The sequence below is a fragment of the Xiphophorus couchianus genome, chromosome 6 (genome assembly GCF_001444195.1).
Source record: "Xiphophorus couchianus chromosome 6, X_couchianus-1.0, whole genome shotgun sequence".
NCBI lineage: Eukaryota > Metazoa > Chordata > Actinopteri > Cyprinodontiformes > Poeciliidae > Xiphophorus > Xiphophorus couchianus.
In genome coordinates this window covers 8582011-8605735 of record NC_040233.1, presented here as the reverse complement: position 1 = coordinate 8605735, position 23725 = coordinate 8582011, and the positions used below count along the sequence as shown (strand labels likewise).

At 41.1% G+C, this 23725-nt stretch overlaps 3 protein-coding genes and 2 long non-coding RNA genes across 9 annotated transcripts; 2 read left to right on the top strand and 3 right to left on the bottom strand.

Annotated features, from left to right (window-relative positions):
* Nucleotides 1-291: 291 nt before the first annotated feature.
* mul3 (mitochondrial E3 ubiquitin protein ligase 3) lies at nucleotides 292-2782 on the top strand. 2 transcript variants are annotated; one of them, XM_028019489.1, is made up of 5 exons: nucleotides 292-405; nucleotides 543-669; nucleotides 750-837; nucleotides 921-1041; nucleotides 2217-2782. In XM_028019489.1, the coding sequence occupies exons 2-5, from the start codon at nucleotides 553-555 to the stop codon at nucleotides 2707-2709; spliced, it is 819 nt and encodes a 272-aa protein (XP_027875290.1). In that variant the 5' UTR covers nucleotides 292-405; nucleotides 543-552; the 3' UTR covers nucleotides 2710-2782. The 2 variants fall into 2 exon arrangements, with proteins under 2 accessions (XP_027875290.1, XP_027875292.1); XM_028019491.1 differs by having other exon boundaries at nucleotides 313-405; nucleotides 516-669.
* A 1672-nt stretch (nucleotides 2783-4454) lies between these two features.
* eif2b5 (eukaryotic translation initiation factor 2B, subunit 5 epsilon) lies at nucleotides 4455-9924 on the bottom strand. The gene is made up of 16 exons (XM_028021578.1): nucleotides 9635-9924; nucleotides 9305-9429; nucleotides 9041-9226; nucleotides 8771-8948; nucleotides 8374-8454; nucleotides 8221-8298; nucleotides 7820-8132; nucleotides 7590-7735; nucleotides 6923-7067; nucleotides 6735-6836; nucleotides 6552-6653; nucleotides 5869-5959; nucleotides 5661-5784; nucleotides 5460-5585; nucleotides 5267-5377; nucleotides 4455-4726 (listed from the first exon to the last, which is right to left on the bottom strand). The coding sequence occupies exons 1-16, from the start codon at nucleotides 9791-9793 to the stop codon at nucleotides 4664-4666; spliced, it is 2130 nt and encodes a 709-aa protein (XP_027877379.1). The 5' UTR covers nucleotides 9794-9924; the 3' UTR covers nucleotides 4455-4663.
* A 62-nt stretch (nucleotides 9925-9986) lies between these two features.
* Nucleotides 9987-13966, top strand: LOC114147046 (uncharacterized). Its single transcript, XR_003596012.1, has 3 exons — nucleotides 9987-10090; nucleotides 10414-10891; nucleotides 11823-13966. It is a non-coding gene; the product is annotated as an uncharacterized LOC114147046 (long non-coding RNA).
* On the bottom strand, nucleotides 10987-11825 carry LOC114147045 (uncharacterized). The gene is made up of 3 exons (XR_003596011.1): nucleotides 11631-11825; nucleotides 11440-11555; nucleotides 10987-11366 (listed from the first exon to the last, which is right to left on the bottom strand). It is a non-coding gene; the product is annotated as an uncharacterized LOC114147045 (long non-coding RNA).
* Nucleotides 13967-16927: 2961 nt separating the features above from the next.
* Nucleotides 16928-21333, bottom strand: LOC114147132 (crystallin J1A-like). 4 transcript variants are annotated; one of them, XM_028021691.1, is made up of 10 exons: nucleotides 21187-21333; nucleotides 20611-20677; nucleotides 20324-20500; nucleotides 20067-20165; nucleotides 19889-19981; nucleotides 19655-19811; nucleotides 19381-19496; nucleotides 18243-18320; nucleotides 18019-18158; nucleotides 16928-17932 (listed from the first exon to the last, which is right to left on the bottom strand). In XM_028021691.1, the coding sequence occupies exons 2-10, from the start codon at nucleotides 20675-20677 to the stop codon at nucleotides 17834-17836; spliced, it is 1026 nt and encodes a 341-aa protein (XP_027877492.1). In that variant the 5' UTR covers nucleotides 21187-21333; the 3' UTR covers nucleotides 16928-17833. The 4 variants fall into 4 exon arrangements, with proteins under 4 accessions (XP_027877492.1, XP_027877493.1, XP_027877490.1 ...); XM_028021692.1 differs by having other exon boundaries at nucleotides 20611-20692; nucleotides 21187-21332; XM_028021689.1 differs by having other exon boundaries at nucleotides 21300-21320.
* Between the last annotated feature and the right edge of the window lie 2392 nt (nucleotides 21334-23725).

The window sequence follows — 23725 nt, the reverse complement described above, 5'->3', positions numbered from 1 at the left end:
ATAAATTAGAGTATCACAGGACTTTGCAGGTTAAAAACGAATGGGCAGACACTAGAAATGTTTAATCATGTGTAGAAAAATTATTTTATTGCCACGCATTACTGTTTAAATAATCCATATTATGATATTAAACACTGAATTTAGACAGTGCAGAGCCAAATTCTGACAAAATACCCGATTATTTATCCTTTAAACGGGATTAAGTGAATGAAAATGGAAGAACTTCTCACGTCGCTGCCGCCACCTGCTGGACAAGAGAAGTACAGCTGGAATTCTATTGGTTGAGCAGACGTGACGCCATCAAGAAAACAAGGAATTGAAACTACAAAATAAGCCTTTGTTTCATTTTCTGTTGCTCCAGCACGTATATGTGACTCCTTTACCCTTCGGTTTTATTAGATAAAGGTTTGTTTTTAACTTATCCTGTTTGAAACTATAATGCAGTGTAATGGGTCCGTTTTAAACTCATGTTTTAACACTGCCATCCTCAACATTTTCTCTGCTTTGCCATGCAGGTTGTTTTAAACTGTTTCACTTTCCAGGTGTTCAGCTATGGGTGACTCTTCTCCAAACCCCTTGGTGTTGATCGGTATGGGCACTAGCATTGCCTTCTCCGGTTTGTTTTATAAGCTCTACCGGGAAAAGAAGGAGGAGATAAAAATGCTCAAGGCAAGTTTGGCCTCTGTTATTAATAAGACAAGCTCTGCCTTGTTTCATGGCGACTGAAATTTGTTTTTGTCACCTTTTAGAAAATCCCAGTTTTCAAACCTGATGATCATTTACTTAAAGTGCTGAACGCATCTTCGCACAAACGACTCCAGTATGTTGCTGTTGAAGGTAGATCTGTCTAATATTATTATTATACTTTTTACAATGTGAAGTTTTTGAAGACTTTCAGTTTTGTGACTGTCTGTGTGAAGGCGTTGTTCAGGCTGATGGGGAGGTCCTGCAAAGCAAATTTGTCCCTCGATGCCATGGTGTGATTCAGAAGGTTGTGGTGGAAGAGCGCTGGAAATACTGGAACTATCTCACCAGGACTTGGTAACTATAATTCTCTCACAAAGGTTGAGATTTTGAATATATCGTTACAACTGCATCTTTCAGTGGATTTTGAGGAGAGCGTAAATGTAGTCTGGCCATTGCTGCTTGACTCTCATCCCCCTTCAGTGCTCTATCTGGGCTTTCTCCTTTTGAGTTGGATTTCTTGGCTACAATTCCAACCGAATCATCAAACAGTTGGAGAAGTTGTGATTTTCCGTGCTGTTTTAGAATTGTAGTCTGCCTGTAGTTTTAGCAATGGAAGTGGAGGAAGTGAACGAAGCTGTTAAGTCTCTATAGGTCACACTTCCACATATTGAATCAGCATTAACAGCCACCTTGTTCAGCTCGGCACTCTTTGCAGTGGAGGATGGTTGCTTACAGAGCAGGCAATTTTGGGTAAGCTTCATAGTGTCAAAGCGGCGCATTGTATGCCTCACAGTCAAACGTTTAGCAATTGGGAAAAATGTAAAACTTAAAAGAGTTCATGCCTCCAGGAAGCAATTGTTTCTCAATGACTGATGGTCTAGAGACCGTCTGGAAGAAGCAAAGTCTAGCTTGGGTTTTACCAGGCTAGCACAATTGTACTACAATACTTGTAGAAAGACTTTACAGCAGCTTTCTCCATTCTTTGGAAAATAGCTCAAACTCAGGAAGATAAGACCGAAGGCATCTGAGAACATTTATTTCCAAGTGTTGCGACAGATTCTACATTTGGTCTGGGTTATTCTGCCACACATGAATATGTTTTCGCCTAAATCATTCCACTGTAGCGCAGCTGGAAAACAAAACCTCTGTTGCATCAGAGGAAGCATGATGCTGCCACCACCGTGTTTCACAGCAGAACTGAAGTACTCAGTGTGGCACGCAATGGTATTTCTTTGCAGTGCGTTGCCTTTTCCATGTTTTTCTTGTGTACTCTCAACAGACTTTCCCACCGGAGCTATGGCTCTCTGAAGTTACTTTAATGTTTCTATGAATTCTAGGTTTTAATGAGCAAGAAAGCTAAAACTATAATCGCACTTCGAAGCCTTTGCAGCTATTTTTTGTGGCTTTAATGTGGGTTTGAAATGTAATTTTCTTTCCACTTCACAATTCCTCATTATATTCAGTTGGTCCATCAAGCTAAATGTCACTTAAATGTAAATATCAGTAATTTATTACAGCTCCTATTTCAGGAACTCCCGGACAATCAACAAGAATGAGACCAACAACTCTGTCCCCTTCAGTTTAGTCCAGCCCGGTTCTTACATCGCCGACGTTCACGTGAAGGTGCAGAACCCCCTGGAGGCCTCGGGGTGCCACATGGAGAGGGTTTACTCCAAAATGAGACGCGCTCAGGAGGGTCTGGCGGAGATGGTGGCGCAGGGTCTGAGTGGCGAGAAACCTATGGCCATGGTGGAGAGCGAACAGATGCTGCGTGTGGGAAGCAGCCTGACGGGGTTCGGAGAGGTGGTGCTGGAGGGTGGCCGGGTGGTCAGGCTGCGGGCCCCGCAGGACGGACGCAGCTACATCCTGGTGCCCAGCGACTACAGGAGCTTCATGGACAGACACGAGGCTTCGGCCAGCATGTGGAAGACGCTGACGGCTATGACCGGCCTCACCGGGGCTTCTCTGTTCGCCGCCGTCTTGTACAAAGCGTTCGGAAAACAGGACGACAGATCCAGATAGGCGCAGTGCTGCTGGTTTAAAGCTCTGCCTAAAGTTTCCACTCAAAAAAGAACAAAAATCAAGACCAAAAAAACCCACTATGCATACTTTCTATTCCTAATAATATTGGAACGTATTTTAAAAATTTGCACAAGTGGACCGATTTAAAGCTTTTGACCTAATGACCTTTGGCCTTAATGACAGTTAGTGCTATTAGTGGCTACCGAGGGTTATAATGTGAGTACTGTATTTTCCACACTATAAGGCGCACCACATTATAAGGCGCACCTTCCATGAATGGCCTATTTTAAAACTTTTTTCATATACAAGGTGCATAGAATAGACGCTACAGTAGAGGCTGGGGTTACGTTATGCATCCATTAGCTGGAGCTGCGCTAAAGGGAATGTCAACAAAATAGTCAGATAGGTCAGTCAAACTTTATTAATAGATTACAAACCAGCGTTCTGAAAACTCCGTTCATTCCCAAAATGAATAAACAGCTGTTGTATTATTTTCCCCGAGGTAAAGTAAGTGACGTGGTATTTTCGTGACACAGTTTATCTTTTAACAACAGCAAGGTATAACATATAGTGGAGGGGAACTTTTCCTCGATTCAATAAACACGGAAAAAACAGTCTGGTACTGTTAGGGTAAATCAAAAGTTAGTGCAATCACAATATATATCCACTTCCGCACCATTGATTCGTTCTCTCGCTGCTGCTCTATTCCCGTGTTCTACTGATCGCCTTGAGCTTAAACTCTGCGTCGTAAGCGTGTCTCTTAATAGGAGCCATTTTGGGGTCTTTACACAAAACCCAGCATGCACTGCGCGCTTCTTCTTCTACGGGGGAAAATGAAGTCGGCGGCTGCTTACTGTAGTTGCGAGACCTGTTGTGGCTCAATATTGGTCCACATATAAGGCGCACCGGATTATAAGGCGCACTGTCGGCTTTTGAGAAAATTGAAGGTTTTTAGGTGCGCCTTATAGTGCGGAAAATACGGTATATTAATTGATGTGAAGCAACACAAGCTTTAGTTGCATTATTTTTGGGCCATTTCTACTGCTGCTTTTAAATCAAGGGAACAAGTTTTTCTTCTAATAAAAGGTGTACCTTTAAATCAATTTTTGGTGAAATTTTTTTTGCAGCTTTTCCTGCTCCAAAGGGTATCTACAGGTTTCAGTAAGTAAAATTTAAAACATTAAAAACTTTTAAAACTTTACATTTAACTTTAATTAAAAACTTTTAAGTTAAACTTTAGATTCAATACCAAAAAACCTATACATTTGCACTTACCCATGATAGGTGCAAAAAAGGTCTAAGTAGCCTAGGCTAGTTAGTGAGCCTAATTAGCTAGCTAGAGGTAGCCTCGACCACTTTGAATCAAAAAGAACAAAGTCAAGATTTCTGAGTACTACTCAAATTTTTCCCAGGCAGAATTAAATAGTCCTGCCAAGCAAAATCCAAGGCCAGTTATTGACATAAAAGGCCAAATTACATTTTTAAAAAACAAATTTGAGGTTTAAAGGCTTTAAGACTTTTTAAGGATGTACCCAGTCCAAGCATACATTCATTCCAATATTTTTACGGTGAATCTAATTCAAACTTAATAATTTTACCAGTAGAAAATGATTCCAGTCCTTTTGCACAGATAGATATTTGTGGCACGGGATAGGACTCTTTTAATTTACAGACTTTTTGACTCCAAACGAAAGTTTCATCACTTTTGTTTCGGAAAAGGAGAAAAGTCAAAGAAATGGCAACACTTAAGTCTGAGCAGAATGACCTGTTCTTTATTCTTACAAGCATTACGATCACAAGAGTTTTGGACGCGAGTTAGAGGTCTGTGATAATAATGGGTGTTTGCTTTATCTGCACAGATCAGAATCTGCAGGGTATCGAAGCTGCTGCATCCGTCACACGGCAGCTTATGCTAAAGAGTTTATAAGTTAAAACTGTCACTAAGTGCTCCACGTTACTCCCTGTCTTCTTCTGAAGACTCCTCCGCCTCTTCCAGCCAGTGGATGAACTTCTGAAGCTGGAAATGGACATCAGAAATCAAGGTCACATATACTGATTTACTGAAGGTTTGGGGATGAAGACAGAGGCAGTGAATGGAGCAGGCAGAAAATTTTAAATATTTCCAAAAAGGGCATTTCAGGTCATAATATGATGCTAATTTAAAAAAAAAGTAGGCAGAGGAAAGGCTTTAGCTGCTCAAGCTCTCACAACTGGCAAAGCAAGGTTGTTGGCATCAATGGACTCACTCTTTGGTTACCTAGCAACAACCTATTGAGCAACTTGTGCAGCAGCAGTTTCAAGTTTAGAAAACATGACTTATAACTGCTTATAGACAAAAAAAACAACACTATGGAGTGACAACTGTGGATGAAAGAGTAATTGACATGCCTCCAATTTCACAGTCTTTCAGATATTTAAAACAGAAAACTAACCAATAAAGTAACCAACCAAAATAAACTGATATAAAGCATTTAAGTTGTGATGACTTTTTCAGCCGTATGGTCCAGCCCTAAGTTGTAGTTATCTCAGCGTTTCCTTGACCCGAGTTCTTACTCACCCCCTGGTTCTTTCGGAGCCGTCTGCTTGCGTCTGTCGTGGCTCCCTGAGAAAACCAGCGCAGTATCATCTCCTCCTCCAGGATCTCCAGCTCGTACATGCTCATGAGGACCTTAGATGCAAACAGCACAACGCATACAGACTGGATGGCCATCGTCTAAATGATAACATCAGTTGTTCTGTTTGGTCCTGACCTTGACCATAGCAGGCCAGTGGCTCTCCTGCTCCAGAAAGTGTTCCTCAAAGGCAGCTAAGCAGTCTAGGTGGTCCTGGGCTCTCTTCACATAGTTCTTAAAGACTGGTGCCCATTTCTTCAACAGCTAAATAGAGGGGAGAGAAATGAAAACCACAGTTTTCTTCCAAAATTGATGAGAAATGTCTGCTGCGATACATACGGGTAGAAGCAGAGCAACGTATTGTGAAGGAGTGAGGTTGGGGCCCTGCTGCTGGAAGGGGTACTCCAGCACCACGCTGGTTAATATCTGCATCACCTCCTTCAGACTGATGTTGTAGGCGTACCTGGAGACAGACGTAGAGTGAAGATAAACAAAAGGTCGTGAAGGAAGCGGCTCTGCTGTGAGCGGGTTCGGAGGTTCGGCTCACTTCAGAGAGTTGATCTCCAGCACCAGGTTGTCGCAGCCGATGTTCTCCTCCAGACCTCTCTGCAGAGTCCCCATCACCTCCATCTGGAAGACTGCAGCACAGAAAACCACAATGATGACTCTCTGGACTTCAGAGTAACAGGTGCCTGATGTTTCTCATGCCAAACCCCCTGACTCTTCTCCAGACTCATTTAAATACGCATTTTAAATGAAATGTTTTTGGCAAATACTTCTGCAGTGGTGTTATTATAAAATCCTCAACATATAATATGCATCACCCATGTTTGTTAGCAGTTTTGTTTTAGATAGAGGTCGAGAAGTTTCATTTTCTCATTTTTAATATGAAGTTCAGAGGCGCCACCTATTGGTGAAAAGAAATGGAGAGTAAAAGTAGCACAGTGGTTGAAGGTGTAGCTGCTTCAAACCAGTTTTGACCAATGCAAGTTGTGTCTCTGCTGCTGTTATTTTCTGTTTTGTTTGGACATATATTAAGTCTAGGTTAATGATTGTTACTATCCCAATTGTTAGCAATTTATAAGACAAGTTTTTCACTGTTCGGTTTTAGGGATAATTCTTTGTTCATCTGTTGTTTATGAGCAGGAATATATATTTGAACCATAAAGCTCATGATAGTCTGTCTGAATGGAACTGATTGTAATTTTCACAATTCAGCTGAGCTCTCACCTTTAACATCGTCCATCTCAGGTGAGGGAATCATGAGGTCATCGGGGTCGTCAGGTTCACTGTCCTCGCTGTCGCTCTCAGGATCCGGGTTCAACACCAAACCTGGCCAACGAAAAGCAAACCCTCACGGAGGACGAACGTCCTGTGGCCGTCAGGGTGAGATGCTAAGAGCTGCTCTCCTACCCCACAGGCACTGGGACAGCTCCTCTTCCTCCGCGTCATCCAGACCGCCGGGCTTCCAAATGTAACCTTTCCCTTCTGCTCCAACCTCCGCTGGGTTAAAAACTGTAAGGCACGTTAAAGACACACTTTATCCCACTGCATGTGAACTACTTCAGAACACGTGAGTATCATGGGGAAATAATACACACTTTTCTGTTTGGTTTTGTCTTTACTCTGCCCAACCTCGGCGTCATCACTGAGGAACTCGTCAGCGTCCTCATCCTCTTCCTCGTCTGGGTGGTGCATGGACACGACGGTTCCTTCTGGCAGAGATATGTTCGGCCCGATCACCACCTGGAAAACGGTTCACACCGATCATCGCAAATGTGTTCATTTACGATTTATCGCCGCTACGTAGGGCTGGGAGGTAAAGCCTCAATATAAAAAGATAAAACACAAAAAACCTGCTGCTCTAGTTATTTTAACTGATCTAACACAGATACGTGTGGAGTCGTTTAGCATCGTCATCTCCTCAAAACATTAAACAGGGTTTCTCCCAGTGCATTTATAAGCCTGGCGGGCCTCCAGGCTTTACTTGTTCCCCCACTAGGCTAAGCATCGTTTGTTTATCTATTATGGATTTTGTTTTATGCACATCACTAACAGTGATAGCAAATACGGGTTTAAAGTGTTTCTTTGGTGACAACTTCAGCGAATACAGTGAAAAGACACAGATAAAGGGCCCCTATAAGTTTGGACACTTGAAACAAAAAAGTGTCTTGAATGACAAAAGTAAACTGAATTTATTTTAATTGTTTATTTTTTAGGAAAACTCTGTCATATTACATTTCAATGACCAGACATATGTTCGCTTACATTATATGCCAGAACACACTGCTTATTCAGGGTCACCCCCTCTTTGACCTTGGCCTTGTCACAGACCACAGACTGTCTGATCGCCACATTACTGGCAATGTGAACATCATTCCAGATGTAGGCATGGTCCAGGGTCACATTGTCACCTGGAGCAGAAAAAATATATATGTTGTTTTTTCCCGCAACCTGCACAACTCTTCCTCCCCAGACACACTGCTTAGAGAGCTCACCAATGGTGCAGCTGTCGCCAATGACGCTGTTGGAGATGCAGCAGTTGGCACCTATGCTGGTGTCGCAGCCTATAAGAACGTTTTCCACCATCTGGCTGCCGTGACCCAGGCTGACCCCGGATCCCCGGTAGACATTGTGGCGAGAGTAGGTGCAGCTGCGTCCCTCCTGGTCCGTGAAGTTGGACTCCGGCGTAAGGGGGTAAAACCATCGACGCACGAAGTCCGACGACACGGAATCGTACATGAGCAAGTTGGAAACTCGGACGCCATAGCCGTCCTTGGTGACGTGCATGTGGATCTGATTGCCGAGGATCTGTAACCCAAGACAAAGAATTAGAGTCACGGTACTATGGAAAAGAAAAAAAAATATATTTATATAACGTGAAAATCCTGTGCAGCACCTCTTCGTTGACCAATATCCCTCGGACGAAATCGTCCCTGGTTTGGTAGTCAAAGTTATCTGTAAAAAGTTCAGCAACCTGAAAGGAAGCGAGAAGGCTCACACGTTACCGCAGCCAGTCACAAAATTAGGGTCTATTGGGATTAAAACTGACCTGCGAAGAGCAGATACTGATGTGGGAGTCCAGGAGGTCATCCCTGACTTCAAACTCATCACTCCCACTGTGGAAAATGTTCTGAGAAACAGGGGCTTCCATCATAAGCTTGTCAAAAAGCATCAATTCCCCTTCAACATTTAGATATCTTGTCTCATCATCACAACCACAAAAGTTAGAGGGATTATACAGTATTACAATTAAGCATAGCAAAAATTGTGTCATTTTTGCAAAAACTTTTAAAGATATGCATCCCTTTAACAATTGTGTTGATCTGTGACATCAAACAATAAAATACTTTAAAGTTCGAGGATTTAATATGAGAACATATCAAAATCCACAAGGAATATGATCATTTGTCCACTGTAATCATTTTTTAAAAAAAATAGCCAATTACCATTGGAAAGTGCAGCTTCTTTATCCCCTGTGTTTTCTGGTAGTGTAAAATCTGCTGGCTCTTGCTGTCCATCGCCACGACGACATCATCTTCTTCACAGCGGGACCTGTGACCCGGCGAGGACTCCTTAAAGATCATCGTCATGACCGAGATGTTCTTGTCCATCTTTCTCCGATGCCTGAGGAGCAAAAGATAAATAAAATGACCCAAAAGTCGTCATCTCTCATCACTTAATCCATCTTAAGTTCAACACAGGTGCAGATCTCATACCTGTGCTGCTGCAGGGCCTGACTAATGTCGATGTTGGACACCACATCTCCATAAACCAACACAAAGTCAGAGCGCACCAGAGACTTTGCATCAACATCCCGGAGCACGTCACCAAGGGAGCGGTACAGCTCTGATGTGATGATGTGGATCGTGTTAGGAGAGGAGGGTCTACACCACTTTGACTTCCTGTCGGACAGAGTCAGGTTCATCTCGACATCTTAGCTTTGAACAAAAGTCTCTCACACACACAATGAATACACTCACAATAAGTGGGCCTTGATTTTACTGGCCATCCAGCAGCAGAAGACAAAGGTTTCCTGCACGCCGGTGGAGGTGAGGAACTCCAGGGTGTAGTCGATCATAGCAGCGTTTCCCAGCGGCAGCAGAGCCTGACAGAGTTAAGAGTGAACAAAGTAAAGAAGTTACGAAACTGCTTTTACACATTAACACGTCTTAAACTTAATAAACTTCGGGTGTCTGTGGTAAACATGCAACAACAAGCCTGCATCTTTGTGACTGAATCGCTGCTTTCAGCATGGACATCACTCAGTTAGCCTGTGTTAGCATAGTCAGCTAGCACAGCTCGCTGCCTACCCGCGGCTGGTCCTTGGTCACCGGGAAAAACCTCCGGTTAAAGCTGTCAGCGACTAAAACGGCCTGCAGCGGCTGCTCCTCCTCCTCCTGCTCCCCGGCACCTTTCCTCCCAGTAAAGCCGGAGCTTGAGCGGCTCTGTTTTCCCCCTTTACTAGCCATGTTTGACTCCCAGGAGCCCAGCTATGTCGTCAGAAGCAACTACGGTGGCGGAGAAGGGACAGTCTTGGTTTTGCTGCCGCACGTGCATGCCAGAAAGCGAGAAGAACCTCGCTGCAGCAAACAGAAAGAGGCGGGGACGGACAACATCGCACTCCGGAAGTGAAGGGGGCGCTATTTCCTATATTATCCGAGGTTTCCCGTTTTTCCCCAGAGCTGCAGCGAACATGTCTGAACCTTATTTTATCTTCAGCATTTAATCTTTTGCCATCCACGAATAAACTTCGTTGAAGCAATGCTGTAAGTTACGTTTATGATAAGATGCATAACGTTTAAGATGTATTGGAAATTATTTAGCTAAAATACTAACGTTCAATTATTGTTACTGGTATTTTCATCTGGCTGCTTATGGTACATTTCAGTTAACTGCAGAGCTCCTAATTAGGTTAAATTCATGTACTTTAAGGTTTGTTTAGACAGAACTAAGTTTGTATGTTTTGTGTTCAATCTGTCTACAGTTTTCACCGCAGCATGTAAAACCATGAAGTCAAAAGTAAATGGTCAACCTTACTTCATGTCTCCCTCTTCATCATTTGCTGTGGTTTAACTTGGTGTTTCGTCAGAGTTGTCACATCCTTGACGAGAACACTACAGTGAAAAAGCAAGATTTCAAGTTGTCAAAATGGCAACGAGCAGGAGGTCATCTTTGTCCTCCAGTACAAAGACGTCTAAATCTTCAGCCAGTGTATTTCGAGCTAGAGCCAAAGCAGAGGCTGCCAAGGTAAGAGCATTATATGCAAGCCACGAAGCTAAACTCAAACTGGAGAAGGCTGTCAAAGAGGCAGAAAAAGCTAAAAGATGCTCAAAGTCAACTGGAAACTGTACAACTTGACACAGAGTTGGAAATGTTAAAGTTTCAAAAAGAGGCTGCTGCAGCAGCAGCTGAAGCTCAAGTCTTAGAACAGGCTGAGGCAGTTCAAGTTTAGGATGAAACCAGGATGTCTGATTCGGACAATGGTGAAAATTGGACGAATTAGCGAGTTTTGTTCAGTCTAAAATTCAGATCAAGCTTCTCCACAGCATGCTGATTCACATGCTAATGTGACCAGCAGGGGGTTCTTTTTAAAACAAGATGCACCAGAACACAGAATAGTTCACAATATTTTATTTAAACAATTTCATTTAAAACTTCGGGCTTCGGGCCCACTACTGTCCCTGGAAATGAAAAGGGATCATGTGAAATACAAGTGACAACTTGAATTATTCCAAAAAAAATAAATGAACAAACAAAACATGTAATGCCAAAGAAAACAAATTAGTAAATCAAAACAAAAAAAGCAAACTCATTAGTAAATTCAATAATAAGCAAACAAACTGTAAAAGGAAAACACAAACACTTTAAACGGTGGAACAAATCGTCGTTGTCCAATTTCAGTGCCCTTCAAATGGGCCAGAGGAGTCCTGCCCCGCTTGCTCAGCCTGCCCAATCAGCAACAGGTTGCCTTCAGAGCGGCCCAAACAAACACCGACAAGACAAGACAGCAGAGCGTCCAAGCGCTGCAACTCCCAAACAATCCTAAACCAAAAAAACGCATTAGAAAACCCGTGGATTCAGGTAAAGTAAATTAAAATCTAAACAGGTAGCTTACCCAGGAGTAGTAGCACAGCCGACCCAGGGAGAGAGCGGATCAGCAAGCGAGGGCTAGATGGAAGCCGCACGCCGCAACAACCTCCAGCTGCAGCCGCTAACACCAGCCGAGCAACGCTGCAGAAACGCACGGCAGGTATAGCACCAAAACCTAACCACAATCCCAGCCAGATGGTACAAAATGGCACTTACAATTCAGATGAGCGGATCAAGCACACCAGCCACTTGGGCAGCCGTCATGTAGTAGAGGAAACAAAGACACACACCTGGCAGCGGCCTGCTCAGCTATAAAACTATTTGCCCCGCCCACCAATCAACTGCACGCTACTTGATACACCTGGTGCACATAGTTGGGAGGGTGGAACACCATCCCACCACATTAAGGACCTTCCAAAAGTGACACAGTGTAAAAACAGAGAAATCTGAAAACGTTGAACCACGTGAACCAATGTTTTCATCCAAACCTCATCCACAATCTTACAGCAAAAAAGACAGCCAACCTTTTTATTCTAATTATGTCCCATTGGCTGCCAGGTCTAGAGAACCAGTAAACAGGATATTGACGTTTGAGCCGTTGGCTCAGTACAACTTTGTCAGTTCAGGTCTTTACCAATTCGATAATAAGCCTGGAAATTATCGAGCCTGGTACTCTTCGTTTAACAGTGCTGTTAGTGAGGTTCGACTCAAGGCAACTCAGGAATTGGACCTCATGACTAAATGGCTTGGAAAAGAGTCAAGTGAACAGTTCAGTTCATGTTGGAGATCCTCAAATAGCTTTGAACAAAGCATGGGGGAGACTATGTGAGTTTTATGCTGCTCCAGAGATCATTGAAAGGTCTCTGTTTCAAAGACTGGAAGGCTTCCCTAAAATCTCAGCTAAAGATAATGTCAGGTTACGAGACTTTGGGGATTTATTGATGGAGATACAAGGAGCCAAAGAGGACGGATATCTCACTGGACTTGCATACCTGGATACATCACATGGAATCAGCCCGATAGCTTCCCTTTGCACTACACGAGAAATGGATCTCTGCAGGCTCATGGTATAAAGAACAAAACCAAGGTCGCTTCCCTCCCTTTGACTATTTTTATGACTTTGTTCACTACGAAGCAAAGAAAAGAAATGACCCAAGTTTCATAAGTCAAGATAACACAGTCACGTTTGTCAAATCAGAGAGAGGAATTGACATGACGCCGACCAAGCCCCTTTGCGGAAGTAGAGCTGTCCTCCGACAAGCTAACTGTTATTATGGCAAACTAACGGACCTCAATTACCCGAGACATATTTTGTGTCATTTTTGTCACACACAGAAACATCTACCAGCTACGTGCAGCTATGTTGCGCTTCGCCACCCGTTTGTTGAGACTGGGATGATATGAAATAAATTTTCCGGTTTTTCCGTAAAGCTACTCTTATGCTAATCATCTAATGCGGAACCGCCCGCAGTGTTCAGTCTATCTGCTCACCTGTATAAATACACCTGCAGCGCTCTTCCCCACTGATTGCTCTGAACCGCCACAGGGGAGCAGCTCCGGGAGGAGAAAAGCTGCCGTACTCCAGGCATCGTGACAGTCATTTTAAGGATGCTTATTGGTCCCTCGAAAAACGACATAGACCCAGACATTATCATCAATCAATAGAATCCTCCCAGCCGAATTTGAAAACTGGACGTTATCCTGCTAACACTTAGCTTTCGTCAACAACTCTGGTGGAAGTGAGAGCTCCATGCAACGCAAGTAATAACCCGGCCGGAACATGGTGTGCTAAATAATAAATTATAACTTAATGAAACGTCAAGGCAGAAAAATTTTCCTCGAGGAATTTTAATAATCGAGGTTCTCAAATAACTCGAGGAATCATTTCAGCCCTAGTACAGATCGATAGCCGCTGCACATAAGCTCAGCGTGGTTAGGCGTTGGAGACGAAGGGCTGCGTCCTTAATAGCAGATTTAGAGCAGCGGAGACATCAGCGGCTTATAGCCCAGTGTGGCTTATATATATACACGTTTCCAGTTTCTTTAAAAAAACTTTGTGGGTGTGGCGTATAGTGAGGTGCGCTCTATAGTTAGGAAAATATGGTTCCTGGAACAATGAATATGATATTTAGCTAGTAACAATGAAGGCTTTATGAGAAACTCAGAATTGTTGAGCATTTTTCAGGGAGACCAAGTAAGAAATCTTCCCATAACAGCATAAATTGTGCTTCTATGTTGTTATGGATAAAGTCACACAGATTCTGCCAAAAAGCATTAACGTTTTTATTGGAACTGTGCTAAATAGATCATGTTGGTAGTGATATTATTTGAGATTGAAGCAGTGTCTATGATGTAATATTAGGGTATATTAAGCATATCCTATTATTTCAGGTGAACAGTGACCTGCGCAGTACAGTTGATAAATCGTGGCTGCGCTGCATTTGATAACAGATTGCCATATAACTTATTAATACGCAAAAAAGAACTTGCGGTGATTTGTATTTGTAAATGTCTGTTTAATTTAACTCCAATAAAAACCTGTTTCACCTGTCTGATACAGTTTTATTCTTACAAATCCCACTATATTTAAAATAGTTTTATAAAGGTAGGATATTCTCATGATGAAGGATGTGATATTCCAATGCTATGCTAAGCATAATTCCTAAGCTTCCACTTCAGTCTAGTCACTCGAAGAATGTTATGCAATGATAATATTTCATAGCCTGCTATAGTTTTCGGTTTGTAACCATCACTGTGGATGTTTTGGACTCGTGGCACCAACGGTAGGAAAATCTGACGAGGTACCACAGATGGTCAGAACATCTGAATTTGTGTTTAATCACTCCACTCCTGAACAAACGGCCAATTTTTCCTGGTTAGTATGGACTTCTACAATACATACGTTACTGTAATTGAATTACTAATTTCAGAGCTCTCCCTGTTCAGACAAATAAAAAGGAGAAACAGGAAATCAGATTTAATTATTTTCATCAACTTTCATTATGTTGTGATGGAAAATAAAAACCCAACTGAAAAGAAAGAAGCTCAGGATCGAAGGGAAGGAGTCTTCTTCATTCTCAAACTTTAAAGTCTACTGAACATTTAAAAGAACAATTTTGTTGACAAAACACCAGATTGAAGACTATTCATCCAGTTTTTGGTTGAAACAGAAACAAATCATGCAAAAGGAAATTGAGGTCGGGAAGGCGACAACAGGACAGGTGCAGGTTCCAAGTCAAACCCTTCAACGTCTCAAGAATGAAATCACTTTTCAAAAAAACTCCCTTTTAAATATAACTTAAATAGCAAAATACTTGCAGCATTCCTTAAAGAAGATTGCCAAGAAAGTTTTAAGTCAAGATGGAGAACAATCAACACAATAAAACACTGGGAGAAACTGACTGGCATCCTGGTGCCAGCGACCCCCAAAGTTCTCCCTCTGCTGCTGGACGCTATCCCCCAAGGCTCCTGGTGCCAGCGACCCCCAAAGAGCCCCTTCAGAAATTAAAAAGTCCAAGATGGCATCCAGTTTCACAACGTTCCTGTTCCTGATTCGTACATGTTAATAAAAGCATGCCCAATTTTCTGAAATATTGTTGGTGTCTCTTCCAGCAGCAGGGTCTCTTCAGTTTGTGTGACATTCTTTAATTCTTCTGCCAGCCTGGATTTAGTCCTGTCGAGCTTTACTTTTAAAACAACGATTTCTATGTTGAGCTCATCGTTTTCTGCTTCAAGCCATTCAATTTCTTTGGTCTTCTCTCTCCACGAATCCTCTGCATTTTCTTTTAGATTCTTATGTGTCTGTTCCAGGAGCACATTGGTTCTCACCATGGCCTCATAATCGGTTTTCAATCGCTGTACTTTATTTCTGGCTTCCTCTAAGTCTAGATCGAGACACCTAAATTGTTTTTTATAAAGTTCTTTGCGGTTTAAAAGCATCTCATTCACTGCTTGCCAGCTTGTCGCGTTGTTGTTCTTGCTAGCTTTGAGGCGCTCGATTTTTGTCATCAAGGTTGCCACCATCTGTTTTAGCTGCACATTTTCTCTCTCGAACTTCCGCAGCTCTTCTCTAAAATTTCTATCGTTTCCAACAAGAAATCATTTTCTGCCATTGCACTTGATTCTACTTTTGCCAAAAAGAAATCCTTTTCCTCCATTCTATGTGCTCTTTGGGTCAAACCTAAAACTGCAAATGAATTTCTGTCGAATCTGGGAGGATGTTTTTTAAAAAAAAAACTATTCGCAGATACACTGTACAACGAGTGAAACATTTGTTATGCCTCAAGAAAAACAAATACAGATAAATACAGATAAACAGTATTCAAGAATAGCTTTTCATTTGAAACGGGTAGGATATTCTGATGAAGTGATATTTTTGTGTTTTTGTCGTGTAAATTGTTCCAATGCTATGCTAAGCATAACTTCTAAGCTTCCACTTCAGTCTCGTCACATAAAGAAATGAGTGATCAGAAATGATAATATTTAACATTAACACAGCCTGCTATAGTTTTCGGTTTGTAAACATCACGGTAAAAGTTTTAGACACGATAGCTACCGACTCACACCGACTTAGCTATTTATCCATGCTACTGTAGGAAATGACGAGGTAGCACAGATGGTCAGAACAGCTCATATTATATCCTTTCAGCTGTATACGGTGTGATCGATGATAAATTCTTGTTGAACTTCTGTGTTTTTTTTCCCACTCTCAAAATAGCCGAGGATTCTTCTGCAAAGCTGCTGGACGATTTGTTTGGCAACACTAAAACTGTTCCCTACATTTACTGGCTGCCCCTCACAGAGGAGCAGCTGAGAGACGCCACAGCTTTTACACTGATTTTAAACGTTTTTTTTCTTTTCGTTGCCTTACAAACACAAACTTCAGCGTATTTTGTTTGAATTTTAATTAACATAATTGTAAAGTTTAAGCAGAAAGATTTTTTTAAACAATTTTTCGTTATAAATATTTGAAAAGTGTGGCATTCTGATATAAAATAAAACTCAGCCAGTTGCTTTTTTTTTCTTGATCTTTTAACACGTCATAAATGCACTGCAAAAACACAAACTCTAAGTATTTTTGGTCTAGTTTTTTAGTACATGAAGTAAGACAAAACTAACTTACAAGTAACTTTTCAGCAAGATAGGAGCTTTTTAAAGTAAATAATTCCTTAATATTAATTTTTTTAAAAGTACTATTTCCACTGACAGGTCATACTTTTAATAAGACATTTTTCCCATAAGTGAAATAATCTGCCAGTCGAAATAATACGTTTTTAAAATCAATGCTAAGGAATTATTAACTTAAAACAATCTCCTCTGTTGTGTGTAAAAGTTACTTGTAACAGACAGAATACACATAAAAAGTAAAAACAAAGTGCAGTACTAACTGGTGCATCAAACCAGAAGTCAAGACATCAAAATTACTGGCAAAATAAAACACATTCAGATTTGCTATTAAAAAGAAAAGTTATTCACAACTTGATTTAAATAATTGTAAATGTCCACATCTCAAATGAGTGAATCAAAAAGCTAATTTATTTCAATAATATTAAAAGTTGGCCTCCATATGGATTCCTTGCACACGATATTATACATCTACAGCGTTTATTTCTATGATTTTTGATTATGTGAAATGTCATGTCCAGCAATGACGAAGACTGCTAACAGATTTGCAGCAGAAAGTCTGTTAAACATTTTTACCATGCCTCTATAATAAAGTATTAGAAAATTCACACAAAAACTTCTCTATTACGGCAAAATCTAACAGACAAAAATATGTTTTAAAAATGCACAGAAAGGATTTGGGTGTTTTTAAAACAGATTTGCTTTTATTTGCAAAGAACTTGGACTATTATCAATTACTGAAGCTGAAACTTCCACCATGAAAACAACTTAAAAGCTCAATTCTACAGCTAACACCATCAAAGGTTGTTCATTCAGTAAGATGTCATTTTACTCTAGACCTGCAGTGGTTTTTTCTGTTTACACTGATGATTTAAGTAGTCATAGTTTCATTTATGTGGGCTACACATAATAACCTAAAGAAAGAATTAATTGGCATTAATAAGCTTTAATTAATGACAATTGTATTTAATCACTCTGGTTACATGTGCTTAAATCAAAGATGTAAAGAAAACCAAAAAAAAACTGAATGGGGGTTTTTACACAAGAGTTCTTTTCAACAATAATAGACACAGTTCCTGATCAAGTTTTAAATTAATATGTAGAGAAGACTTTGGTGAAGAAAAATGAAACTCTTTTCCGGAACATTTGAACCCAACATGTCTAACTTTTACAGAGACAAAAACATCTGGCTCGTGTCACGCCTAAGTTTAGACAGAAGCCTTCATTAGCAGCTCTGCAAAAGCCCAACAGTTGTTCACGTCGTTCTCGTCCACCTCATGCTGCGGACTGCAATCTCACAGGCGGTGGCCGGTGATCTTCTTGGCGTGCGCCAGCACGGAGGTGGATCGTGAGGTTCTGCTGAGCCACGACGCTGGGATTCCTTCAAGCCCGATCTGAAAAATTCAAACCGACAACAAAAATCAGACAAAAGCCCGGAGAGAACGAGAGGCTGGAACGATGAATTGAGAGACGGTCACACCTGGGCTCCAACGCATGCTCCGATGAAGGAGGCTCTGCTGCAGGTGCACCCTCCACAGCTCATGGTGTCTCTGACGGCCGTCTCAAACTGGTTGGCTGTCAGGACTCCATGCAGCGCTGCCTGGAATGCACCTGGCAAACCTGCAGCGAGTATTGCACCTGTTAGCTGTCTGATCCGAGTCAGGCTGGAGTTTAGTGAAGTTGGTGGAAGCTTGTTAAACACACCTCATGTGTTGAGAAACACAGCGGGGATCAGCTCCTGTGGAGACTTTGACAAATTCTCCTTCACTTGATGAAGGTGCCCTGAAAGCCGCAGAGTGGGAGGAATATGAATAGAGCTGAAACGATTAAACGGATTAATCGGGAATTGAAATAATTCTCGACAAATTTAGTAACTGATTAAGTGTTAACTGGAGCACACAGACTCAAAAAAGGCAAAGTGTTGGAAGAACAACACACTCAGAGCAGCAATTAAGCCAAAACTTTACAAGAAATATGGAGTTTGCATTTAAGATAAAACATTTATCTGTGATTATGCTCTAACCAAAACTCATCAAGTAGTTTTAGCTACACCTGGTTCAAATTCTGTAAAAAAAAAAAAAAAAACAAAGAAGAAAAACTCCTACTAAGCACATTTTGCTATCCAATTATTAACTGGTTAATCCAAAAACTAGCCAACAATTATTAGCCTGTATTGAAGTGTGGCATATTTTTACTTGGTTCAAATTCTGTAAAAATCTACTATCAGACATCTTTTGCTATTCAGTTATTAATCGGTATTAATCCAAAACAATAGTCAATAGATCAGCCCTATATATTATTTTTAAGTATTGATAAGTCGAGCAGAGAGAGCTGAACTTTTTCCCTGTTGATGTTAGAAGTGTTTTTCAGCTGCACATGCATCCTTTGCTACAGAAGACCAAGTATTTACTAAAGAAATGTGGCTTTGCATCTTATGCAATAAAATGTTTATTCTTCTATTCAAGAAAGGAATTGAACGAATCGTTTATTTGCATTTTTATGTGTTTTTAATACTGAATAAAAAGGATTAAGTGGTGAAATAAACATTTGCAGAATGTGCACATTTGTTTATGCAATTAATCAATTGTCAAAATAATCGTTAGATTAAACAATTACTGGGATCATCATTACTCACAGCCCTAAATATAAGATAGCAAATGAGAGAATACTACCAATCAAGACAAATGTTAAACAGCTCTTTATCTTCACATCCAGACAGGTTTTGTTGAGACAAATGTTGCACAAACCTTTCACAGAATGAGGAAGCATGGTGCCTTAAATCCCACGATTCGATCTCGTGACTTTAAGAGAGAAAGCAACAATGCCTGCAGAGTTCACTCACCAATCACTGCTCTGTCCAGGTCCTGTGGCTGCTTTCTGCTGGGGTCACTGAGCTGATTTAGCACCACATCCAAAGCTTTTGGGTCTGGACCAGTCAGGATGAAATGCTCCAGAAACCTGAGGGAAGAATCCAGTTTGTCGTCTAAGATGTGGTGCTTTGCAAAAGCTGTCGCGCTGCTTGAACACACACCATCCCCACAGTCTGGTGGAAGCGCTTACCCTCAAGACGCAACAGTAAGATCAAGTAATCAAACGGTGCTTGCGGGCGTACAGACCTTGCAGCCGCCAGAGTTTCGGCGACACATTCGTCGTTGTTCTGGGTGACTCGGATGGCCTGTTCAACCTTTTCCAGCATGTCCGGCTGTCCGGCGTAAAAAGCCACTATAGGAGCCAGCTTGGCTATGCCGTCAATCTGACAGTCCATCTCACAGCCTGCAACGAAAACAACCAAATGCTTGAACAAAATGTGCCTCTTAAAATCAAGACGTCAACCAGTGAATGTCCGTTACCCGTCTCCTCTTTGCCCGCATCGACGTTCTTTAAGAAACTCTTCAAGCTTGCTTGTCTCCATGGTCCTTCAATAGGCAGCTGAGGTCTTGGGCCTGGAAATAAAATAATGTCCACATTGATAAAGTAACTTTATCAAAAATGTTGCCCTTAATCATATTAAGTGGACAGATTTTTTACCATTCCGGTCTCGGTACGGATCATTGACCGGCGTGTCATACTCTGACCCTGGCCCAAAGAATTTCAGAGTCCGCTGCTTCAGATCATCAACATTCAGACCTGGTAAGAAATGTCAATAAAGGTAACAAAAAGGTGTTTGTCTCAAATACTTAATGGGCTATAAGTAATAATCACCATCTTCTGTATGCAGAGTATGTACTTTCATTTTAAGTCCAAAAGTAGAACATTGAATTATGACATAAAAAAGGCAAGCCCACCTCCACACTCTGAAAGGGACTCAAGCAGCACATAAGCCTGGTCTCCGTAGCAGCTCTGCTGGCCCGTCTGCCTGCGATAGAAGGGATTGGCCGACTCGGAGCGGAACTCCGGGTTCGGATCCTGAGCCAAGATCCCCTTCAGTTTCTGGAGATCATACACCCAGTGGAGAGGCTGAGCTGCAGCAGATGAATCACACGTATAATTTTAAAATAATCACAAAAAAAAAAAAACTCCACTAATTGTATTTAATTATTTCTTAAGGATTAGAGTATGGAAAAACTTTTGCCTGCAGCATCTGCAACAGCTGATCCAACAATGGCTCCTATTGCTCTGTTGGCCACAGCTGAAGTCATCTGTCAAGACATGGACTGCATACGATTTATTTTTGCCATATCGTTGTCAAACAAGAGGGAAAAAACAACCTTAAAACATTTATATCAGCTTATCACATTGTTTAACATCATCTTAAGAAAATATGCTGACGATACACCTGAATGACCTTCTAAAGAGGACTCAGTCAGGTATGGAGGACCAAAACTGAAATAGTTCAAACTAAAAGCTGAAATGTACATTTTTTGTTTTTCCTTGACTCTGGCCGTCCTGGACTGGAGCTGGGCACCAATGCAGTAATAGTAGCAGTGGTCAGAGGTCACTGACGTTCACTCGTTCGTTTATTTGAACGCAGGGTTAACGTGGTGAGGTCCGCTCCAGTTCGCTGCTTGTGGTTTAACCCCTAAGATTATCAGCTCAAAACTCATTGCGAGGTTTCTCAATCAACAACTATTCCATTGCTGTGACAGCGACGTTAAAATAAAATGTTATTTAACATGCATAAAAATAGGCTGGACATTAAAAGACTGACCTTCGCCCCCTTGTCAGTGGGTGGAAATCCTTCCGCGGGTTGTTTCAGCTCTCGGGTGTAAATAATTACGGTTTTATGGATACGTAATGTTCCTGCAGCGTTATCAAACTTACCATATTGACCCCGCCCACACCGGTAGCAGTTAAGATAACCCCGCCCCTCACGTAGCGTGTTGTCCTGCGCCGATTCCTGATCACGTGATTAATACGTTTGTACGCTTAGGAGCAAGAAATTCATTAAACCTATAATTACAAAGGCTATAGAATCTCATTAATTATATCTACTACAACTACATTATATCCAGAGACGGGCAGAGCAGCCAGCAAGAGAGTAGGTCTACTTCAACGTATTTTTGGTCAAGTAAAAGTAAAAAGTAATCCTCCAAGAATCAAAGAAGAATTAAAAAAAAGTACTTCGTAAAAATGCTATTGAAATTCTGAATAACTGAGGCAGACAAATATGTCAGACTACCAGTCTTGCATGTACGTGCAAATTCTCATATTTAAATATTAAAATAAAACTATTGGAGCATTATAAAATGATTCATTTTAAGCAAAAAACAAAAAAACACTTTCCTAAATTGTATTTAAATATGCAACTTATAACTAATACACCAGCTACATATGTGTTAGAATAACTACTTTAAGTGAATACATATAGAGTTTAGTGTATCTTTGCTTGATCTGCAAATCACAGGCTCAGCAGATAGAAAATAACATCAATGAAGCTCGTTGTCAAAGAATAAATTTAATTATAACATAAACTGTGGGTTTGTGTCTGGTGCATTTTTGGTCAAAGCATATATTTTTCTTAAGTGCAATTATTCACAGTACGTAGAGTATACAGAAACACTTCATAATAATAATACTCAATAAAAAGTCCGGTGTAGTACTCATGAAATCACATTACTCAGGTAAATGTCACACTAACTCTGATTGGGCTATAAATTGAGAGAGCCAGAGACATTTGTCGGCTATGGTTGCTTAATTTTGAAGTGAAGGCAAAATAAAAATGTCGAAGGTATTTTTGCATTTCAATAATATGTCCATGATTTATGCACATTGTACGTGTCTGTATTTCAGGATAAGCAGTAAAAGCTGAAAACATGCTGACCTTTGAGGTGGCCGTGTGTAAAGTATCGTCTTTGCATCTTCGGAATGTTCCTCAAGTTTTAAGAACTGAGTCAAAACAACAGGTGTTTTAACGTCAGAGAGCACCCTCTACTGGACAGCTGACGTAACTACAGTTCCAGACATGACCACTGCATGACCAGGAAAACATTATTAAGTAAAACTGTAGTGTAAATTAGAAATATGTTTAAAAATATATATATATACAGAATGGTGATTATAAGGGAAATCCAACATACTGACCCACCAATTAGCTGTAATGTTATTTGATTTTTGCCCAATTAATGAAATTAGAACAGAAAACCCGTAATGAAATCTGTCACCACCTGAGGTGTAAATGACACACACACACACGCACACACACATAAATCCCTCTCTCTTCTCATTTAGCCTCTGACTCATGCAACCCTAGATGTTTACAGTAACACGAAGAACCACATTTCAGCTTGAATTTCTACAGGTGCTGAGACCACACAAATCGCTGCTGTTTCAGCTGCAGGCCAAACATCATCACACACACAGATCCATCCATCTTGCTTTTGAACATCAAGCAAGGGTTTCATTACAGAATAAAAGGGAAGCAAGATTTTTGTTATTATTATTTTTAACAAGACGTTTTTTTTTTTTTCATTTAAGATGCACTAATGACAGTTTTACGCCCTCAGAAACATTCCCATAAAAACAAAATGACCATCAACCGCAGAACACACAACTTTGTTAAAACGCCACCGAGAGAAAAGAAGCAGAAACTCAACTTTTTCTCTATATTTAACCAACAAATTGAACATTGTGTCAACTTTTTCCGCTGCAACATTGTTTATCTTATTTCACACGGTTTCTAATTTTATCCAACTTTTAACCTGTCTCATTTTTGTATCCACTCCACAGTTATGCACTAATAAAGCGTTCTCACGTGGCGGATGGTTAGTTTTCCTCCACAGGTAGAGCTTAGCTTGTAGCATTCCACATGCCAAACTATGTAGGCTAAAAAGTTAAATACTGGTCTCATCTAATTAGAGCATCTTCAGAAACCACATCCCCTCTTCCTTCCTCTTGACATTATGCACCTCATTGTGTATGAATATCTTTGCAAGGCACTGTACTCTCCAGTGGCCTCTACATCACTAGCAAGTGGTCAGTTGGCAGAATGAACAGGATGCTTGTTTTGGATACCAAAAAGCTGCAGGAGGGAAAGTCAGACTACCAGTCTTGCAAAAATCTATGTTTTTGCAAGACTGACACATTTGCATTGAAGCCTCACCAGGCCCCCTTCTCCCCTCTCTCTTCTTGTCCCTGAGTGACCCAGCTCCACATTTTAGCACTGCACCAATGCCAGCAGCAGCAAATTAGACACCGACTGCAGCCCCTCCTGATATGTACCTCTCTGTCCTACTTCCATTATTTTTAGC

What these genes read in the sequence shown, in the direction of transcription:
- mul3 (XM_028019489.1), top strand. Translation starts at nt 553, where the DNA reads ATGGGTGACTCTTCTCCAAACCCCTTGGTGTTGATCGGTATGGGCACT. An exon ending in AGGAGATAAAAATGCTCAAG is followed by an intron (nt 670 to 749) that starts GCAAGTTTGGCC and finishes GTCACCTTTTAG; the next exon opens with AAAATCCCAGTTTTCAAACC. An exon ending in CCAGTATGTTGCTGTTGAAG is followed by an intron (nt 838 to 920) that starts GTAGATCTGTCT and finishes GTCTGTGTGAAG; the next exon opens with GCGTTGTTCAGGCTGATGGG.
- eif2b5 (XM_028021578.1), bottom strand. Translation starts at nt 9,793, where the DNA reads ATGGCTAGTAAAGGGGGAAAACAGAGCCGCTCAAGCTCCGGCTTTACT. An exon ending in CAGGCCCTGCAGCAGCACAG is followed by an intron (nt 8,949 to 9,040) that starts GTATGAGATCTG and finishes TTTGCTCCTCAG; the next exon opens with GCATCGGAGAAAGATGGACA. An exon ending in AGACAAAACCAAACAGAAAA is followed by an intron (nt 6,837 to 6,922) that starts GTGTGTATTATT and finishes CGTGCCTTACAG; the next exon opens with TTTTTAACCCAGCGGAGGTT.